At 40.3% G+C, this 20,945-nt stretch overlaps 2 protein-coding genes across 2 annotated transcripts in view; both read left to right on the forward strand.

Annotated features, from left to right (window-relative positions):
- Positions 1–20,945, forward strand: part of LOC115753688 (disease resistance protein L6-like) — a 420,087-nt gene that overhangs the window by 160,938 nt on the left and 238,204 nt on the right. The window lies entirely within an intron of this gene.
- Positions 1,478–5,197, forward strand: LOC115753655 (disease resistance protein RPV1-like). Its single transcript, XM_048273246.1, has 4 exons — positions 1,478–1,790; positions 2,016–2,359; positions 2,440–4,233; positions 5,035–5,197. Exons 1-3 carry the CDS (start codon positions 1,611–1,613, stop codon positions 4,226–4,228), a joined length of 2,313 nt encoding a protein of 770 aa, XP_048129203.1. The 5' UTR covers positions 1,478–1,610; the 3' UTR covers positions 4,229–4,233; positions 5,035–5,197.

The following is a 20,945-nucleotide window of genomic DNA, read 5'->3' on the forward strand; positions in this document are numbered from 1 at the left end:
CCGCAAAGGAGAAGACTTTGCTCCAGAACTTCTCCAAGCAATTAAGCAGTCGAAGATCTTAGTACCCATCTTTTCCAAAGGTTATGCCTCTAGTGTATGGTGTCTCAAGGAGATATTTGAAATGGTTGAGTCCAAGAAAACTGGGGGGCAAAAGATCGTACCCATCTTTTATGATGTGGCGCCTACAGAGGTTCGTCGCCAAAATGGGGTTTATGGAAAGGCCCTTCTTTTACATGAGAAGAAGATGCGATATGACCAGAAGACTATCGGAGAGTGGAAGGCTGCTCTCACTACGGTTGCGGGAGTGAATGGATGGGACCTACAAAGCATGCCCAACAGGTCACTGTTTTTAGCAGTCCATCTCATGCACCTTGTATCTTTAAACTCGATGCTATTCAATTGGTTTCTTTTCTAGATTTGTGTTAGTTTTGTTGAAATTTGACTGTATGCAATTTGAAGTTATAACATAAAATCCAGCTAAATGATGGCAGAATCCAAATTTTGTCCCATTTCGTTCCCAGCAACATTTTTTGTAAGTTTTAACCATAAGGTTCTACCGCTAATTAATCTAAATGGAATAAATCATTGAAGAACACATTTAGAATAGGTTTTTAGTTTTCAATTTGGTCTTGTCAGAACATTGTTTGTTTTGACTCTGTTCTCTGACTCATTTGCCACTTCGACCTCCAACAAACACTAGGCGAGAAGGTGTGTTCGTGAAAAAATTCACACAGATGGTTTTCAATGAGTTGAATGCTTCTCTAGTAGTATCAGACTACTTGGTTGGTGTCGATGACGATGTGGATTCAATCATGGAACTGATATGTGCTGGGACAAGTGAAACACGGACTATAGGAATCTATGGGATGGGTGGCATCGGAAAGACGACTATTGCCAAAATCATCTACAAGAAGCTTTCTCCCGACTTTGAGGATTGTTGCTTTCTTCGTGATATTCAAGAGAAGTCAAAAAGTAACGGCATTCAATATTTACAGAATCAGCTCATCTCCGACATCCTCAAAATGAAATGCACGGATATAGAAGACACCGTTATGGGAACTCAGATAATTAAAGAAAGGTTGTCTAATAAAAGAGTCCTCCTCCTTCTCGATGATGTGGAAGAAAAGGCTCATATTGATGCACTTGTAGGTAAGTGTGATTGGTTAGGTAGAGGGAGCAAAATTATTATTACTACGAGAAACAAAGCTGCTCTTTATGTTCCCGAAGAGGACGTGTATGAGCTTGAGCGCTTGGATCGCGGTCGATCTCTTGAACTTTTTAGCAAACATGCCTTCGGAAGAGATTCTCCTTTAGACGAGTATATCAAACAAACCAACATGGCGATAAGCATTGCTGATGGTCTTCCACTAACACTTGAAGTCATAGGTTCACTTTTATATTGCACTGAAAAGGAGTACTGGAATAACACATTGAAGATGCTAGAAAGTGTTCCGCATGATAAAGTGAAGAGTAAACTAAAAATAAGCTATGATGCATTAGGTATTCGGCAAAAGCATATATTCCTCGATATAGCTTGTCTTTTCGCTGGATATGACAAAGAAATTGTGGTTCATTTCTGGGAGGAATCTGATTTTTTTCCGGAAGTAGCCATGAAAGTTTTGCAGAACATGTCCTTGATAAAGATTAATGAGGATAATGAAGTGTGGATGCACGACCAACTCCGAGAGCTTGGAAGAGAAATAGTTCTTGAAGAATGTGACATGCAAATGAAGAAGCAAACAAGGGTATGGGATCCTAAAAAAGGGTTGGATTTGCTGAGGAGACATAAGGTAAAATTCGCCCCCATATAATTCCCAGTATTTATGGAAAAAAAATTTCTAAAAATGAAAAGCCCGTTACTTTTTGTGTTCTTTAGCACCACTACGATTTGGTTAACCTATATTTTTGCTCTTTTAAGATCATAGGAACGATAGCATGAACTCAACCGCTTAATAGTAGACTTGTACATGCGTTTCCCTTTAACTTCTTTGTTTATAAAATTTTACTTTGGGCAGGGAAATAAAGAAGTTGAAGCTCTTCGTCTCAACTTTGACCATCGACCGAAGTATCGTTTTAACTATGAGGGCTTTGAGAGTCTATCAAATCTAAGGTTCCTTGGAGTGGGTGGTTCGAAGGGAAATTTTCTTGCAGAACCGAAGCTTCTTTGGCATGAATCTCCATCAAATGCTCCTCCAACTAATGAGAATTCAGATCTCCTTCTACAATTACGATGGCTTTCATGGGTTGATATTCCCCTAACATTTAACATTAAAAATTTCTCTATGGAGGATGTGGTTATACTTGATCTATCTGGGAGTGAAATTACGGGTGATTGGGAGGGCTGGAGCCACATGAAGGTATCTTATATACTAGACAAAACTTATGATTCCGTCATATTGTAATTGAAATTAATCTTTGCATGGTTTTTCTTTTACAGACGATGGAGAATTTGAAAGTTATGGATTTGTCCAATTGCCAACGCTTGAAGAGAACCCCCGAATTCTCTGCTATTTCAAATTTAGAACGTTTGATCCTACGGGGCTGTAGCGAATTAGTCGAAATCCATGGGTCGATTTCTCATTTGAAAAGCTTAGTTTCCTTAGATGTAAGGGAATGTATGAGTCTTGAGAGGCTGCCAAAAGCTCTTGGTGAACTAAAAGACTTGAAAGAACTCCGGATTGATGTCACTAGGATCCAGGAAATCCCTAATATTGGAGGAATGAGGAATTTAAGGATTTTCACGGCATCTTACTGCCGAGGACTTGCACTTCCCCCCACAATCGGAGATCTTGCGAGCCTTGAATACCTATGTCTGACAGAGTGCAGCTCTTTGGAGCGGCTTCCGGATACCATTGGGAATTTGGAATCGCTCATTAAGTTGGATATATACCCGTCCAACATCAGAGAACTACCCGATTCCATCGGAAGATTGAAAAATTTGAAAGTAGTGAAGATGATGAGCGATTCCACAAGCAAAATACCTGATTCCTTTTGGGAGATTGAGAAGCTCGAAGAAATACAAGTCACGCATCCAGGGGGTAGCGAGTCCGCCCTTGCTGAAATTGACAATTGCCTTGACAGAAGGACGATGGAGATTGTCAAAATAGCACTATCCTCGGATATAGAGGTTGGCGAGGGATTCCGTGTTAAAATTGGCAGTCCCATCTACAGGAATCAATCCCTGAGGATATTGAGATTGAGTGGTGCTAAAATAGAAGCGCTACCGAAGCTTCCTGAAAGTCTTGTTGCTCTAGAATTGGATAAATTGCATATGAAGACGTTTCCAGGTCTGTCAAACCTGACTAACTTGAAGGAATTGCGGCTGCGGTTTGGCCCGTGCGACGATGATGGGGGGTCTGCAGCGCCTGTGGAAGAAGATCCGGGGCTTGGGAATTTACGCAAACTGGAGTCTCTGAGCCTGACCTCTGATTATGTGACCACCTTACCCACAGGTATTAGTCTCCTTCCTCGACTCCGAAAGCTTGAGATCCGCTGCCGCAATCTGCATTGCCTCCCGAGCCTTCCCTCCAGTTTGTTATCCTTGTTTTTGGAGTCCGAATGCTTGACCACCTTACCCACAGATATTAGTAGTCTCCTTCCTCGACTCCAAACACTTGACCTCAAATGCCCTGATCTGCGTCGCCTCCCAAGCCTTCCCTCCAGTTTATTATCCTTAAGTTTGACCCCTCACAAGTCATTTTGTTCCCTGGACCTATCGAATTCGAAGAAACTGTCAAATCTTCGGGTTGCTGACTGTGCAATCTCAGAGATTCGAGGCCTTGATCATCTGCAGAACCTACAAGATTTGCATCTTAAGGAACTCAAACAGGTGAAGATGTTACCAGCTCTAAGTAATTTTAACAAGCTAAGTTCTCTTACAGTACACGATTGTCGTAACCTGGTTGAGATTCAAGGTGAACTACCACCATCTTTGGCAACTTTGGAAATTTCTGGATGCCGATCTTTACGGACGTTGCCCGATCTGTCGAGCCTGATGGGACTGCTACTGGTTGAAATAAAACGTTGCCGGAGTTTAAATGTGGAGGCAATTTCTTCGCTTTGCTCGAAGAAGGACGTCACATTTCTGGGAGATGAGGACGACGAATTGGGATTCCCATTTGAATATGAATCTGAGGGAGAAGACGACGAAGGGTTCGGAGATATGAACAGAGAAGCCATACAGGCATATTTTAATGACCTTTTTGCGAGTTTTGGGCTGCAAAACTGATGCAGGTACTGAAATTAGGATACCTCCATACAACCAGAGCGTTCTTATCTACATATATTGCTTCTCTTTTCCTAGTTTGGCTTTTTCAGCAATATTCTCTTCGGATGGTTTCTCCTTGCTTTTATGTTTCCCAGCTGGAGGCATGTATGTTGATTGCTTCGTTTTTATTTGATAGGTAACAAATTGTTAGAGATCCATGTCCATTTGCTGCTTCACATATTTCAAAGTTGATACCCTCTGCTTCGCATTGGAGATAACTTTGCTATACTGTAAACAATTACTAGATGGAAGGTGTGTTAAAGTCATATGACTATGGTTCTCATCCTCGAACTTTACAATATAATCTACTCATTGTTGCAACTGTGAAGAAAACAGAACCTCTGTATTGATATGATTAAGTTCAGTTTATTTTCCAGGAAAGGCGTGCCTCCTAGTGGGATTTGTGAATGTTACGGTGAAGTTATCAAATAAAAGAGGAATTGCACTTGGGTAATGGCATCAATAGTTGGTGCAGAAAAACTTTTCCAAGGTCATTTGACCAGTCTCCGGGGTCAGAAATAATGTAAATGGACACTTCTGTGATCTTGATGATTGCCTAAATTTTTCTAGAAATGGTTCTGCCTAGGTGATTATCTGTAATAGAAGCCCTTCCATTCACCTCAAGTAATACTAGAGGATTCTTTTAGGTTTCAAGATTGACAAGAAGTGCGCAGGGAGACATCTCAAACCTCTGCCCATTCGCCGGTTACTGATGTTGCTGAGAGGAATTGAAGTTAGAGAAAACTTATGGAACTATCTGTGTGCAGGCAGCTGTGGCTACTTGGGCAACTGTGCAAATGAAGGCCGAATGAAGGATGAAGGATGATATATTTAATGTGGCTGTAATCCCTTTCACAATCTTGGGGTGGTAAACTGTGTATTCATCTATTGAGAGTCAGAAACCTGAAGATAAGTGAGGGAAGTCGTTAGCATTTTAGGTCTGAAGTTTCAGTTGGATCGTTCGCCCTTTGTACAGGGAAATCGTTGGAGCGGGTCGGAGGGATTTATTTTGCAGCTTGGGGCATCATAGGTATAATGTTTTGGAGGCAAACCAGATTGTTTATTAATCTGTTGTGTGGGGCCATAAGAATGAACGTTGCATTTCATCTAATTGTGTGTTCTCTTCATTGATATGCAGTAGAACTTGCTTATCAGTACCCAAATGTTCTTTTACGATTAAACACTCGAAAGGCTTGTCTGGACAGGGAGAAAAACTGGTGTGCGCTTAAAACGGAGTTCAAGGTAGCCTTGGTTTGCACCTGCCAGAGCCAATTATAAGAACCTTTCGCTGTGAAAATGGTGCCAAAACCATTTTTAGGTGGCTTGGTGATGATTTACTTTCGCCTGAGAAAGTTAAGAGCGTGAATCGCTCTGTATAGGCCCAGGGTCCCATTGACTAGTCATATGACTGTCCACGTGAACTCTGCTTCTGAGAGTTTTGGCTAATTTTCTAGCGTCCGTCTCATTATTTCTGTTCTGTTTCGGGCATGCGGAAGCGACAGAGAGGTTGGAATTGCACTTGTGCCGATCCGGAAAGCATGCCCGACAGATAATTGCAACTTGTTGCTGTTGAATGTGTTCATCTAAGGTTGAAATTCAACTTATTATTATGTCTAGGCCCCGTAACAGATGATACACAAAGTGGAATGATTTGCCTAGCCTTCAGCTTAGATGTTTTACCTCTGTCCATGCACAATTGATTTATTTATTTGTTTAAGCACATATATACTTTTCTCTCTCTCTGATCTAGGATTAAGTGACTGTTAAAATTACACACGCCAAGTAAAATTGTTCGATATGATAGTCGGAGTTCATCTAGAATAGAGTTAAGCGGAAAAGAAATGAGAATACCCTAGTTAATACTCAGAGCGCATGCACGAGGTCAAGGTGCATGATTTCTCTTCCCATGTCTGTGTAGAGACTCTCACCGAGAGAGAGATCCATTACTCCCGAAATTGATTCTCCTTGGAAGTTTGTGAAAATAAGATGGTTCTCCCTATTGTGTCCACAGATTTTGAAAATTTTCGCTAATGAATAAAACTATCATTAAAAATATTTTTAAGTTCGTTGATTACTATGCCTCTTTTCATCTTTTGTTGCCTAGCATGGCGATGCCACCTTAAGCGCGGTCGAAGAGAGTAACTGCGGGAGAGGTCGATTGAACAGCGGCACGGTGGTGGCAGAAGGGAGGGGCGGAGACAAAGGGGATTACGGTTATTTGTCAGTTTTGAGGGGTACATATTTTCCTAATTATCATGGTCTTATTATTATTATTATTATTATTATTATTATTATTATTATTATTATTATTATTATACTGTTGGTGAAATTGCTCAAAAAGCTTTTCATGTTTGCTGGGCTGGGGATAATGGCATCAAGTCGGAGAAGCCCATTAAGTGACGGGCTTGAGATCCGCAATAACCAATGAAGTCGAGAGCCGCATCCTTGAAAACATCGTCTGAAGGAGAAAATTTTCGTACTTGAGATCCGACAGGAACCGAGCCTTCTATTAATCAAAGTTATAAAGTTAGAGCCTTGTGTTAATGCTTCTTTGAAGACTTAGGCTTTATGCTATGTGAACAACTTGGAAGAAATGGCCAACGGTGTTGATCATGGACTTCCCAAATAATTTGATAGCTTACATGGGCGCTTTCAACCACAGCGATTAGGACAGCAAAGGAAAGAAAGGAAGCATTTCGGAATCACTGATGGACCTTATTTTATGCATTAGCTGTTGAAAAACTTGGAATCAATCCATATTATTCCACTGATGAACCTTACTTTATGAAATAGGTTTTAAAAAATCTGCATTATCAACATTGCCAGGCTGGAGTGATGTTTGCAGTGTTGTTAATGACCAGTTCTAGCAAACTGGTCCACGACTCTTTGCATTTTGAGTTAACTCATTGAAGAACTAATACTTACTGAAGAATTCAGGTGACCATTTCTGTGTGCATCTTTTCATGCACCAGAGCCTCTTGGTGAATCCCAATTTGAATGCCCATCCATAATCCATGATATGTTTCCCTTATTTATTCAAGAGACGGGCTCCAAAAATAAAATAAAAACGCTGAGGGTTGTAAGCTGCGATTTATACCCTTATGCAGCGATCTAAAATAATCACGTTTAGATACACGAATCATAGATTCATAGAGTTAAAGCGTTGACGCACCTTGTTTTGGATCCATCGTTCTTGATGCGGAATTTGCGACGATCCGTTGCTCAAGAGTTTCTCCTCTATGAACCCCCTTTCACACTGGCTTCAATGAGACAGCCCCTCACGTATCGTTACCGACGACTCTTGATGTGAGGTTGTGTGGACATCGGGGTTTAGAGGAGGGACTTGAGCTCTATTTATAGAGATTGAAACCTTATCCTCTCATTATAGATAAAGCTTATCTCGGCCCATATTTATCCAGTCCCATATCAAATTTGAATTAGGATTTATCTATCTTTATTAGACCAAATTATATTCACAATAACAATTAATAAAGCCCATATTGAATATTTGAAATATATTCTAACATTCTCCCACTTGGGCTAAATTAATTGAAATTGTACTGTATATGCGCATCTTTATATTGGTCTAGAGATAATACCCAATAGTCAATCCGATCCCATAAAGTCTTAAGCACCGAATCATAGCAAGAATCGCATCAAAAGACACAGAGCTATCCATGGTCACAAATGCTCTTAACTTTACTGATATGGATTTGATATGGTAGTATGGCAAACGGATAACATCTCAAAAGAGACACCTTATATGTTATCCTCTTTGTCAGTCACCATTCTCTTACTTTATGTGTCACGAAACCCGATGTGTCACAAGAGAACATCCTTATGGTTCCAACGAACCCACATATATCTTACCTTTATAGTTAACTATACTTTATGTGTAACAAGACATATGCACATGGCCAAAAATAAATGCCCCAGCCATTACTCAAGGTGTACACAATACCTTGAGATTTTAACGAATATGTATTCAATAACACATTCATAAATACTCAATTGAATGTAAAAGAATCAATACATATCAAAACAGTTACTAAAAGTAACATAATACAAATGCAAACTTTATTAGAGCAAAAATAGAAAGCTCCCACTAAACAATGGCATCCCACGATGCTTCTAAGCCCATGCTAATAACATGTCGTTCAAATACGCAAGGACGTAGACCTTTAGTTAGTGGATCGGCAATCATAGCATCCGTAGTAATATGCTCTACTGCAACGTCACCATTCTATACGGATTCCTTTATGGTCAAAAACTTGACCTCCATATGCTTAGACCCCTTGAGACCTCTGTTGTTGTTAATGAACAACACCGCAGAGTTATTGTCATAATACAACTGTATGGGTCTATCAACAAAATCAAACACGGTCAACTCCCTAATGAGATTCCGGAGCCAAATAGCCCGAGTAGCAGCTGAAAAACATGCTATAAACTCCGCTTGCATAGTAGAGGATGATATCGTTTTCTGTTTCTCACTTTTCCATGATACTGCACCACCCGCTAGCATAAAAACGTACCCCGTTGTCGACTTCTTGTCATCCCGACAACCAGCATAATCCGAATCTGAATAGCCTATTAGCTGCAAGTTTTGAACATGTCTATAAATTAGCATATAGTCTCCGGTCCTCTTTAAGTACCTCAAAACCTTCTTGGCAACAACCCGGTGATCGTGTCCTGGATTTGACCGATATCCGCCTAGAAGTCCCGTTGCAAAAGCAATATCCGGTCTAGTACAAACCTGTACATACATGATACTACCAAGTGCACTAGCATAAGGTACATTCTTCATCTGTGCTTTCTCAATATCTGAATGAGGACATTGTGAAAGACTCAATTTATCACCGTTGCACACAGGAGCAATTCCTGGTTTGCACCGTTGCATATTGAATCTCTCCAAAATACGATCAATGTATGCCCTCCGAGATAAGCCTAATATACGACGAGAACGATCCCTATGGATCTCAATTCCAAGAACAAAAGACGCTTCTCCAAGATCCTTCATATCAAAGTTCTATGACAACATTCTCTTTGTCTCATGCGGTAATTCAATGTCGGTGCTAGCAAGCAAGATGTCATCAACATAAAGAACGAGAAAAATAAATTTCCTCCCACCGACCTTGCAGTAAATGCACTGATCTAACTTGTTCTCAATGAACCCAAAAGAAGTAACAACACTATGAAACTTCAAGTACCATTGTCTAGAAGCTTGCTTCAAACCATAGATAAACTTTTTCAATCTACAAACTAAATTACCAGTATCATCTGCTGCAAAACCTTCAGGTTGTGCCATATAAACTTGTTCATCAAGGTCTACATTCGTAAAAGCGGTTTTAACGTCCATCCGGTGAAGCTCCATATCAAAATGAGCTACTAAAGCCATGATTACTCTAAACGAATCTTTAGAAGAGACTGGAGAAAAAGTTGCTTCATAATCTACTCCTTCTCTCTGAGTGAATCCCTTAGCTACTAATCTGGCTTTAAATTTTTCAATCTTTCCTGTGGAGTCTTTCTTAGTCTTGAATACCCACTTGCAACCGACGGGTTTATATCCTTCGGGTAATTCAACAAGCTCCCAAACACCATTATGTTTCATAGATAACATCTCATCTTTCATCGCATCTAACCATAAATCAGGCTGAGGACAAGAAATATCTTACGCATAGGTCACCGGATCAGCAACACAACCGATATCATAATCTTGCTCACCTAAATAAACTATGTAGTCTGGCGGTATAGCTGATCGTCTTTGTCTAACAGATCTCCTTAGAGGAGCATCTTCAACCTCATTCTGTTCTTGAGAGGCTTGAGGAATTTCATCAGAACCGCTTGCAATGTGAGGTTCTTGAGCCTCAACGGGTTCGGTTTGTGGAGTAGGAACTTCCACAATTGTCTGCATAGGTATAGAAAACGACATAGAAGTACTCACCGTACCACTGTCTTCAATAGTCTGCGAACAATCACATTTTTCTACCACATCAAGCTCTAAAAACTTCATTTGTCGTGAATCTACAATTCGTATTCCTCCATTGGGATTATAAAATCGATACCCCTTTGAATGATCGGGATAAGACACGAAATAACATCGAGTGGTCTTGGAATCCAACTTGCTCAAAGTCGGATTATACAATTTTACTTCTACGGGGCATCCCCAAACTTTCAGGTGATTCAAGCTAGGTTTCCGTCCAGTCCATAACTGGAATGGAGTAAGAGGCGCAGATTTCGTAGGAACACGATTCAAAATATAAAGCGCCGTTTTCAAAGCTTCACCCCACAAAAAATCAGGTAAATTAGTGCTGCTAATCATACATCTCACCATATCCATAAGTGTACGATTACGCCTTTCTGCTACACCGTTACGTTCGGGACTACCGAGCATAGTAAACCGAGCCACAATCCCGGAATCCTCTAAGTACTTGGCGAATGGCCCTTTAAGCTGTCCAGCATCGCCATGTCGACCATAATACTCACCTCCACGGTCAGATCTAACAATTTTTATGACTTTTCCCAGTTGTTTCTCGACTTGATCCAGGAAAATCTTGAACTTATCAAGAGATTCAGACTTTTCCTTAATCAAATACAGATAACCATATCGGGAATAATCATCTATGAATGTGATGAAATAAAAATTTCTACACAATGTTGCTGTATAGGGTCCACTTATATCCGTATGGATGATCTCTAATAAATGAGAACTACGGATTGTAGTTTTCTTCTTTATTTTGGTCATCTTACCCCTACGGCGATCTACGCATGCGTCTAGATCACTTTTGAGAGTGGGCGGAATGTACGCCTTTATTAGTCTTTCCACTCTTTCCTTAGAGATGTGACCAAGACGTTTATGCCATAATGCGTAAGACTGTTCCTTAGGTAGAGGTCTTTTAGAAACAACATTTTCAACTGTATAAGCGACGTATATTTCGTTGGGAGACAAACATAATCTGTACAATCCATTGGACATAGTGCAATACCCAACTTTATTTGAATTAAAAGAAATAGAAATTGCATTGTTTGAAATCTCAAAAGAGTAACCACATATGTCCAAACTTGATACGAAAATTAAATTCCGTCTAAAGGAAGGTACATAAAATGTATTCCTTAACATCAAATTAAAACCAGAATCTAAAATTAAAATGACATCTCCCACGAACTCGACGTCAACTTTCTTGTTGTTTCCTACGGTGAGCTTTGATTCTTCCTTATTTGGCTTCCTCCGGTTTATGAATCCCTGTATGGTAAACGCAACATGATTAGTTGCACCGCTATCTAGCCACCACGACCAAGATGGGGCTTCTGACGGATTAGATTCACAAACCGGTGCCAAAGAATCATTACCTTTAGGCTCACGCTTAGACAACCAATTTTTATACTTAGCGCAGTATTTCTTTACGTGTCCTCCCTTTTTACGGAAGAAGCGGAGACCATCCTTACCAGCTTTACCGTCCCTTTTAAAGGTCGGCTTCTTTGAACCCAAGTTGTCGGATGCACCAGCAGATGAATGAGTTTCTTTGTGAGCACGATTTTTGTGTCCCCTACCCTTTTTGACACCAGAACTAGAAGCAGCGTACATAGTAATATATGCTTTACTTTTCTTCAGCTTAGTCTCCTCTGACACTACCCTTGCAATCAAGTCATTGATTGTCCATGGTTGATCAGCCGTATTGTATTGTGTTTGGATGATGCCAAATTCAGGTGAAAGGGAGTTAAGTGCAAGATGCACAATACAAGCATCGGGGATAGCAACATTAAGAGCCTTAAGCTTTGATTGCAGATCAACCATCCTTAGGACGTAATCCCTAACACCAGCAGAACCATCATACTTCAAACTGAATAATCCCGACATATGTGTGCCTACTTCAGCATTAGGCGAGTCACGATTTCTAGCCACCAAGGCCTCCATCATCTCCCTAGCGGTGATGTCGGCATCAAAATCACTTCTAAGATGTTCCTGTATGGATCGCTTCATCGACAGTAAGCAAATCCTATTGCTCTTTTCCCAAGCAGCAAACCGTGCTTTACGGGCATCCGTACTAGCATCGGTGGGAGCTATCGGTCTATCCTCATTAAGAGCGACATGAACATCCGCTAATTCCATACCAAACAGAAAATCCTCTCTCCACTTCTTAAAATTAGAACCAGTAAGAATCTCAATAGCTATGGAGTTGCCGTTCATAGAAAAGGTGACTGAAAAAATCAATATTTATAATTAGCATAATGTGAAAATTTACCTTGAGAGTTTCATACATCATCATATAATCACCTTTGGGCAGAAGACATGATATGCCGTTGTATACTCTCCGCATTACAGCAGCCATGAGAATTTATTCTAATCTTCGTTAATCACCACCTTTGGGTGTATGAAATCACTTAGACCAACCAATTCTCAACCATATGCTGTACATGCAATCCTCCATGCAACAACACGCAATTACCTCATTTGGGAGTATAACTATGCGTTAAAGCGGGAGACATCCCAATACTTTATAAACCTTTATTTATTTAAATCCAATCAAGTGTGCCACTTTGGCGATCACAACCCAATTAGATTTTTTTTCTGAAATTGGGACATAATCTTTATATTTCACATTAACCGTATGCATGTAGTTTCTGAAAATGGGGGCAATCATCCATAAAATTACATGCCGTGCTAATTCACTCAGCAATACATGTTAAACTATATACATGTAATTGATAAATTATGCTCCACATATCTGTATGTGGTACTTACATGTGAGATTACACCTGTATTTCACGAAACCATATAGAAATACATTGAAATATGCCAAAAATACCCCAAACAATACACGTATTTGGGATTCTATAGGTATTTTTTATTCATAAAAACATCAAACATGTAAAATAAATATACCACAATGTAGAGCATGAGAATACGAGCACGTCGGTACCTGGAACACCTGAATCGGACCTCTCACGCTCCCTCACGCGCCGCCTGAAGCTTCGGCGCGTGAGGCCCACGCGCCGACACGTGCGAGTCACGTGTTCTGTATCTCGGCCGGTTCTGAAACCGGTCCGACCGGTTTGTCCGGTCCGACCGCTCGCCTAACCGAACCGGCGAACCCGGTCGGTCTTAACCCGGTCTGACCGGTCAACGACCGGTTCGACCGGGAAGTCCGAGTCAACGGTCAACCGGAGCGGGTCGGGTCCCGGGTCGGGTCGGGTCGGATCTGCCCCCCGCCGAGGTGACGTCCGGTGACGTCGGCCTCGCACGTGCCGAGCACGTGCGGGGCCGTGGTCGGCGCGTGGCGCGTGGCCGTGCGTGGCAACGCGTGCGGCGGTCTCCGGCGACGATCTTTATATGGTTTTTCTCGTCTCGTTGTGTAGGTTCCAAATATATAATTTTCTTTCAATTTTGACGAAAATAAAATTTCGAAAATACACCGGAACATAATTCGAGATCTAGAACGAGTTGGCTACGATACCACATGTAAGCTGCGATTTATACCCTTATGCAGCGATCTAAAATAATCACGTTTAGATACATGAATCATAGATTCATAGAGTTAAAGCGTTGACGCACCTTGTTTTGGATCCATCGTTCTTGATGCGGAATTTGCGACGATCCGTTGCTCAAGAGCTTCTCCTCTATGAACCCCCTTTCACACCGGCTTCAATGAGACAGCCCCTCACGTATCGTTACTAACGACTCTTGATGTGAGGTTGTGTGGACATCAGGGTTTAGAGGAGGGACTTGAGCTCTATTTATAGAGATTGAAACCTTATCCTCTCATTATAGATAAAGCTTATCTCGGCCCATACTTATCCAGTCCCATATCAAATTTGAATTAGGATTTATCTATCTTTATTAGACCAAATTATATTCACAATAACAATTAATAAAGCCCATATTGAATATTTGAAATATATTCTAACAAGGGTATGTACAGTGATCGATATGGTGAGTTTGGTGGTAGAAACGTATAATGACTTTACCTCTATTAACAGTTTTCGTTGTGCCCAGTTTGCACATAACCGCTTAAGCACAAATCAGAAAATGTCTGGCTTGGAAGAAAGCGAAAGTCCATTCATCTACCATCCTTTGTATCCCGACGACTCCCACCTTTCTTCATTTATATAAGCAATCCTAACTGGACTAGCGGATATCGATTCCAGTCCAATCTCGTCGATGGTTTTGCTTGCATGGTCAAGGCATCCTCTACTTTGCAAACCAAAGTGTCTGCTTTACTGGAAACGCTAGAATGCTCTGATATGGTGCCCAACTAGAGCATTTCCGCCCTTTTAGGAGGTAAGTCTACTTAGCAAGAAAGCCTAAGCATAGTTGAGTCGCTTTTCAGATTTAAGAGTGGCCTATCGTATCAGAGAAGCAAATAACGTGACGGACTGAGTTGCCAAAGCCCATCGTAGAAAAGCCTTCCTTGTAATGGATTTCATATCCCCTTCAAGTCCTTTGGCTCTTTTTTGTTGTGAAGTTCCACATATGTGTGGTCAGACAATTTCTTACTGAATGGATGTTATTTAAAAAAAAAAAAAACCAAGGTCGTTTTCTTTCACAGACTCACCATTCCATTCTCTCTCTCTCTATTTAGTTCCTCTTCAATCCATTGCAGAAGCACTGTAACATTGGTGAAATGCCTATTCGACTTTAAAAGACAAACGTTTTCGGAATCCAAGACAGATTCTTGCATAAGAGTCCGTAAGCGTGCTAGCTATGTACATGAAAAAGAGAAACGCCTTGAACCTGTGCAGTTACCAAATGCTTGTTTTGACATCGGCTAATGTTGAGCTAATTCTGAAAAATGACCCAAATCATTTAATTTCAAAAGTAGCAAGTTCTTGGGCTTTTTTTCAAATTGCATGCAAAAATATTTTTATTTACCATTTTAGGGGAGAGAAAACATAATTGCCGTTTTGGGGTCTGCTCGGCATTTATAGTGCCGAGCAGAGCTGCTGCTTTTTGCAGAGCAACAGCTTTGCTCTGCTCGCCACGGTGGCGAGCAGTCCTTGCTCGGCACTCACAGTGCCGAGCAAGGACCTCTATGCAGCGTGCTTTTTGCACGCTGCAGAGAATTTGTGGCTCCCCTACCCGCTCGGCATTTAAACTGCTGAGCGGGTAGGGGCCCCCTCCCTTGCCGGCGCCTTTACTCGGGCGCTGGCGGGCGACGTGAAAGGTGCTGCAGGCACCTTTCACGCGCACTACTGAGCCTTCGGCTCCGCTTAAAGCAAAGCCGAAGGCTCTCCCCTCACAGAAGCTTTGGCCATTTCCTTATTTCACTTCACAGAGGCTCTCTTTCGACCTTCATCCACAGAAGCTCAAGTCTTTCGCCCCTCCTCCACAGAAGCTCAAGCCTTTCGCCCCTCCTCCATAGAAGCTCTTCTTCCGTTCGTATTGCGCTTCCATCCTCTGTAGAAACTCTTCTTCTGATTTTAAGTGATCTGGATATTAAGTGAACAGAGTGTGGAGTCCATTGGGAGCCCTCCCCTCGCTTTGATTAACTTCGGCGAGATTTGTTCTTAATATCCCGACCAAGTTTTAATCGGACTCTCCTCTTATACTGACATAGCTCGGGAAGATTTTTTCATATCCTCCTCTCCTCGGGTGCCTTTATTGATGTTAGTGTTTTTATTTTATTACAAATATTTTCGTCATGTTTTAATTAAATTGTGACTTTTTTATTTTTGCGGGAGTTGAGACAAAAGTAAAGCCGACCTTCTTACTCGGTGCTTCCTCTTGATAGTTCGAGCTCTACATTCGGTGCATGATTACGCTCAATAGTTTGAGGTAAACCTCGTTATAGCTATTTTTTGCGGTTTCGTAAGTATTGTTTTATTTATTTGATTATTATTTGTACACTGAATAGTTATAATGTTTACGAGTTGCGGTAAAAAAAAATTACCATAATAATACTTACAATATAGATATGGTTACGATAGTCAAACCATTGACAGAGTTTTAGATGTTACATTTAAAACCATTATATGTCATGTTTTTAATAATTCCAAAATTCGAGTAATAGAAAATTAGAAAATACAAAATTGATAAAAAAAAATGATAGAGACTTCCAAAAAAATGAAGGAAAAATATTAAGAAATTTGGAAAAATAGGAAAATAGCCACAATGAACTCGTAGAAGACTATTTTGGTCGGTGACTTAAAAAAATGACGATTTAGCCCTTCGGGCAAATTATATCCAATTTTTTTTTTAAGAAATCCTAAAAATTATGAAATGGCCACAATCAAGCGGCCATGGACAATTCAGGGTATTTTGGCCGACAAATTATAAAAAATGACGATTATGCCCTTCTGGCAAATTGTCTCCCAAAAAAATTTTAAAAAATTCCAAAAATTAGGAAATGGCCACAATCAATCGGCCATGGACGATTCAAGGTATTTTTGCGGACGAATTTTAAAAAATGACGATTTTGCCCTTCTGGCAAATTGTCTCCCAAAATTTTTTTAAAAAATCCCAAAAATTAGAAAATGGCCACAATCAAGCGGCCATGGACGATTCGGGGTATTTTGGCCGACAAATTATAAAAAATGACGATTTTGCCCTTCCGGCAAATTGTCTCCCAAAAAATTTTTAAAAAATCCCAAAAATTAGGAAATGGCCAATATCAATCGGCCATGGACGATTCAGGGTATTTTGGCCAACGAATTTTAAGAAATGACGATTTTGCCCTTCTGGCAAATTGTCTCCCAAATTTTTTTTTAAAAATCCCAAAAATTAGAAAATGGCCACAATCAATCGGCCATGGCCGATTCAAGGTATTTTGGCCAACGAATTTTAAGAAATGACGATTTTGCCCTTCTGGCAAATTTTCTCCCAAAATTTTTTTTTAAAAATCCCAAAAATTAGAAAATGGCCACAATCAATCGGCCATGGGCGATTCAAGGTATTTTGGCCAACGAATTTTAAGAAATGACGATTTTTCCCTTCTGGCAAATTGTCTCCAAATTTTTTTTAAAAAAATCCCAAAAATTAGAAAATGGCCACAATCAAGCGCCCTTCTATTACGGGAGCCGCAATGGGTTCAATGGTTCGTGCAAATACTTTCAATTTAATTCATTAACTATATTTTTACTAACATAAGTTATTGTAATTTTATAACATTTGTTGCTTGTCATATCATTACCGGGGTGATGGCATGGAACAAATCTTACGTATATTAAATTCACGTCCATCTCGTCGGACTTTGGGAGATGTGGGGAGGATAGCTAAGGCAATGCTATACGCCCAGCATGAGGAGAGGCGTCTCACGATGATGCCACCACCCCAACTAGCAACTACGGCGGCAACCGTTGGCCCTCACGATGACGATCCGCCTGAGCCTGTTCGGTCGACCCGGAGGACTCCTCGAGGTCATGTAGTTGGCGATGCCGTCCCTTACACCTTCAAGTATCATACGACGGATTTCGCTCCGGGTTTCACTTGAGGATTAGACCAGACGGGTTTCAATGCTGGATTCACCCATTTTGCCGCCCCATTTCCCGAGGGATCTACTTTTGCATTTCCCGATCCGCAGACTCCAGCTCCTTCTCCTACTTCGTATGTACCCGATTTCCCTCCTTTTTATTCAAGCTTCTCTCTGAGATATGTACCGTCCGGGCGGGGCATATTTTCACAAGATATGCCTTCATCATCTACACATCCTCCTCGGTCGGATCCTCCTCCTCGGCCTCCTCCTCGTCCGTACAATACTAGAGCGGCCGAGCACCGAAGAGAGCCACGTTGCGGAACGGAGGTCATGTAGGAATACGACATCGTTAGTACATGTAATTGCGACAGTCCGATTATTATCTATTATGAAAATAGCATGTTTTTCATATATCTCAACACTTTCATTTTATCAATATTCTGAATTAATTACACTAATAAAATAAGCTTCAAAAGAAACAATTTATAAATAAAATAATAATTATTAAAAACTTAACAAAAATAATGATTTCCTTTTTAAAAAAACTCCGAGCGGAACAAAACGCCCTGAATCGTCCATGGCCAGTTGATTGTGGCAATTTTCTTTTTACAATTTTTTTGGGAGACAATTTTTTGGAAGGGAAAAATCGTCATTTTCTAAAAGTCGTCGGCCAAAATACCCTCAATCGTCCATGGCCAGTTGATTATGGTCATTTACTAATTTTTGAGATTTTTTACAATTTTTTTGAAAGACAAATTGCCGGAAGAGAAAAACCGTCATTTTCTAAAAGTCGTCGGCCAAAATAACCCGAATCGTCCATGGCCGATCGATTATGGTCATTTACTAATTTTTTAGATTTTTTATAATTTTTTTGAAAGACAAATTGCCAGAAGGGCAAAACCATCATTTTCTAAAAGTCGTCGGCCAAAATACCCCCAATCGTCCATGGCCAGTTGATTATGGTCATTTACTAATTTTTGAGAGTTTTTATAATTTTTTTAAAAGACAATTTGCCAGAAGGGCAAATTCGTCATTTTCAAAAGTCGTCGGCCAAAATCCCCCAATCGTCCATGCCAGTTGATTATGGTCATTTACTAATTTTTGAGATTTTTTATAATTTTTTTAAAATACAATTTGCCAAAAGGGCAAAATCGTCATTTTCAAAAGTCGTCGGCCAAAATACCATAAATCGTCTATGGCCAGTTGATTGTGGCTATTTACTAATTTTTAAGATTTTTTACAATTTTTTTGGAAGACAATTTGCCACAAGGGCAAAATCGTCATTTTCTAAAAGTCATCGGCCAAAATACCCCGCATCATCTATGGCCAGTTGATTGTGGTCATTTATTAATTTTTGAGATTTTTTACAATTTTTTTGCAGACAATTTTCCAGAATGGTAAAACTGTTATTTTCTAAAAGTCGTTGGTCAAAATACCCCGAATCGTGCATGACATGTTCATTATGGCCATTTTTTACATTTTTTACAATTTTTTTCGAAGACAATTTGCCAGAAGGGCAAAATCGTCATTTTCAAAAGTCGTCGGCGAAAATACCCTGAATTGTCTATGGCTAGTTGATTGTTGCCATTTACTAATTTTTGTGAGCTTTTATAATTTTTTTAGAAGATAATTTCATACTAGGACGAAATCGTCGGGCCGGGGTCGGGGCCGGTGGTGGGGAGGGGCGGCAGGGGAGGGGGGGGTGGCGGGGCCGGCGGTGGGGGTGGGCCCCGCTCGGCGTTATGACTGCCGAGCGGGTTCCGCTCGGCGATAAGATTGCCGAGCGGACCCCAAAACGGCAATTATGTTTTCTCTCCCCTAAAATGGTAAATAATTTTTTTTTTTTGTATGCAATTTGAAAAAAAGCCCCAAGTTCTTTTCTGTTCGCCTTCTTTTGCCCTTTATAATGCATATCCAAAAGCAATAACCAATGAAGTCGAGAGCCGTATCTTTGAAAACATCATCTGAAGGGGAAAATTTTCTTACTTGAGATGCAACAAGGAATCGAGTCTTCTATTTATTAATCAAAGTTATGAACTTAGAGCCTTGTGTTAATTTTTTTTGTTTTTGTTTTGAAGACTTAGACTTTATGCCATGTGAACAAACCCTGAAAGAAATGCCCAACGATGTTGATCTTGGACTGTCCAAATAATTTGATGGGTTACATGGATACTTTTAACCTCCGCGATTAGGACAGCAAAGGAAAGCAAGGATGCATTTTGGAATCGCTGATGGAATTTATTTTATGAAATAGGTGTTGAAAAACGTGGAATCAATCCAAATTATTTCACCAATGAACCTTATTTTATGTATTAGGAGTTATAAAAAAAAAAAACCGATTATCAACTTTGACAGGCTAGAGTGATGTTGCAATGTTGTTATTGACCAATTCTAGAAAACTGGTATTTGACTCTGCATTTTTAGCCGATCCCAATTTTCCTTGTAACTTCTCATTTATATTGCCCTCTCGTCCCCTCGGTATTCTTTCGAACATATAGATTTATATAAGTGGAAGTCTATCCACGACTAGAAGGCTTCTCTACAATATTCATAGAATGGATGGCACTGCACGGACGGCTATTGCCAAAATCGTCTACAACCTGCTTTCACACGATTGAACATTGTTGATTTCTTTTCCAATATCCGAGAAACTTCAAAAAGCAAGGGCGTTGCGTGCTTACAAAATCATTTCATCTCTGTCATCCTTAAAAAGGAAATCGACGGGTATAATAAGATTAAGGATTAGCAATTAAAAACAGGCCGTCTAATAAAAGAGCTCTGCTTCTTCTCGATAATGTGGACGAAAAGAATCATAGGGATGCACCAGTGAGTACACACGATTAGTTGGGTACAGTGACCAAATGCGCTTGTTCTGACATCAGCTAATGTCTAGCTAAATCTTAAAAATGACCCTAATCATTTAATTTCAAATGAATAGACTTGGAGCAAGTTCTTTTCTTTTCGCCTTTATGGTACATAATGAAAGCATTAACCAATAGAGTCGAGAGCCGCATCCTTGAAAACATCACCTGTAAGGAAAAAACTTTATGAGATTTGGTAGGAATCAAGTCTTTTTTTAATCAAAGTCTATGAGCAGGCAGCCTTCTGCTAATGCCTTTTTTAAGACCTAGACTTTATGCCAGTTCGGACTTTCCTAGTTTCTTCTTATTTGTATCACATTCTTATTCCCTCGGTGTTGTCGCAAACATATCAACTAATACAGGACCAACCATAATTGGAAGGCTTCTCCACAATATCCTTGGCATTGGAAG

The sequence above is a fragment of the Rhodamnia argentea genome, chromosome 1 (genome assembly GCF_020921035.1).
Source record: "Rhodamnia argentea isolate NSW1041297 chromosome 1, ASM2092103v1, whole genome shotgun sequence".
NCBI lineage: Eukaryota > Viridiplantae > Streptophyta > Magnoliopsida > Myrtales > Myrtaceae > Rhodamnia > Rhodamnia argentea.

What these genes read in the sequence shown, in the direction of transcription:
- LOC115753655 (XM_048273246.1), top strand. Translation starts at nt 1,611, where the DNA reads ATGAAAGTTTTGCAGAACATGTCCTTGATAAAGATTAATGAGGATAAT. An exon ending in ATTTGCTGAGGAGACATAAG is followed by an intron (nt 1,791 to 2,015) that starts GTAAAATTCGCC and finishes TACTTTGGGCAG; the next exon opens with GGAAATAAAGAAGTTGAAGC. An exon ending in GGCTGGAGCCACATGAAGGT is followed by an intron (nt 2,360 to 2,439) that starts ATCTTATATACT and finishes TCTTTTACAGAC; the next exon opens with GATGGAGAATTTGAAAGTTA.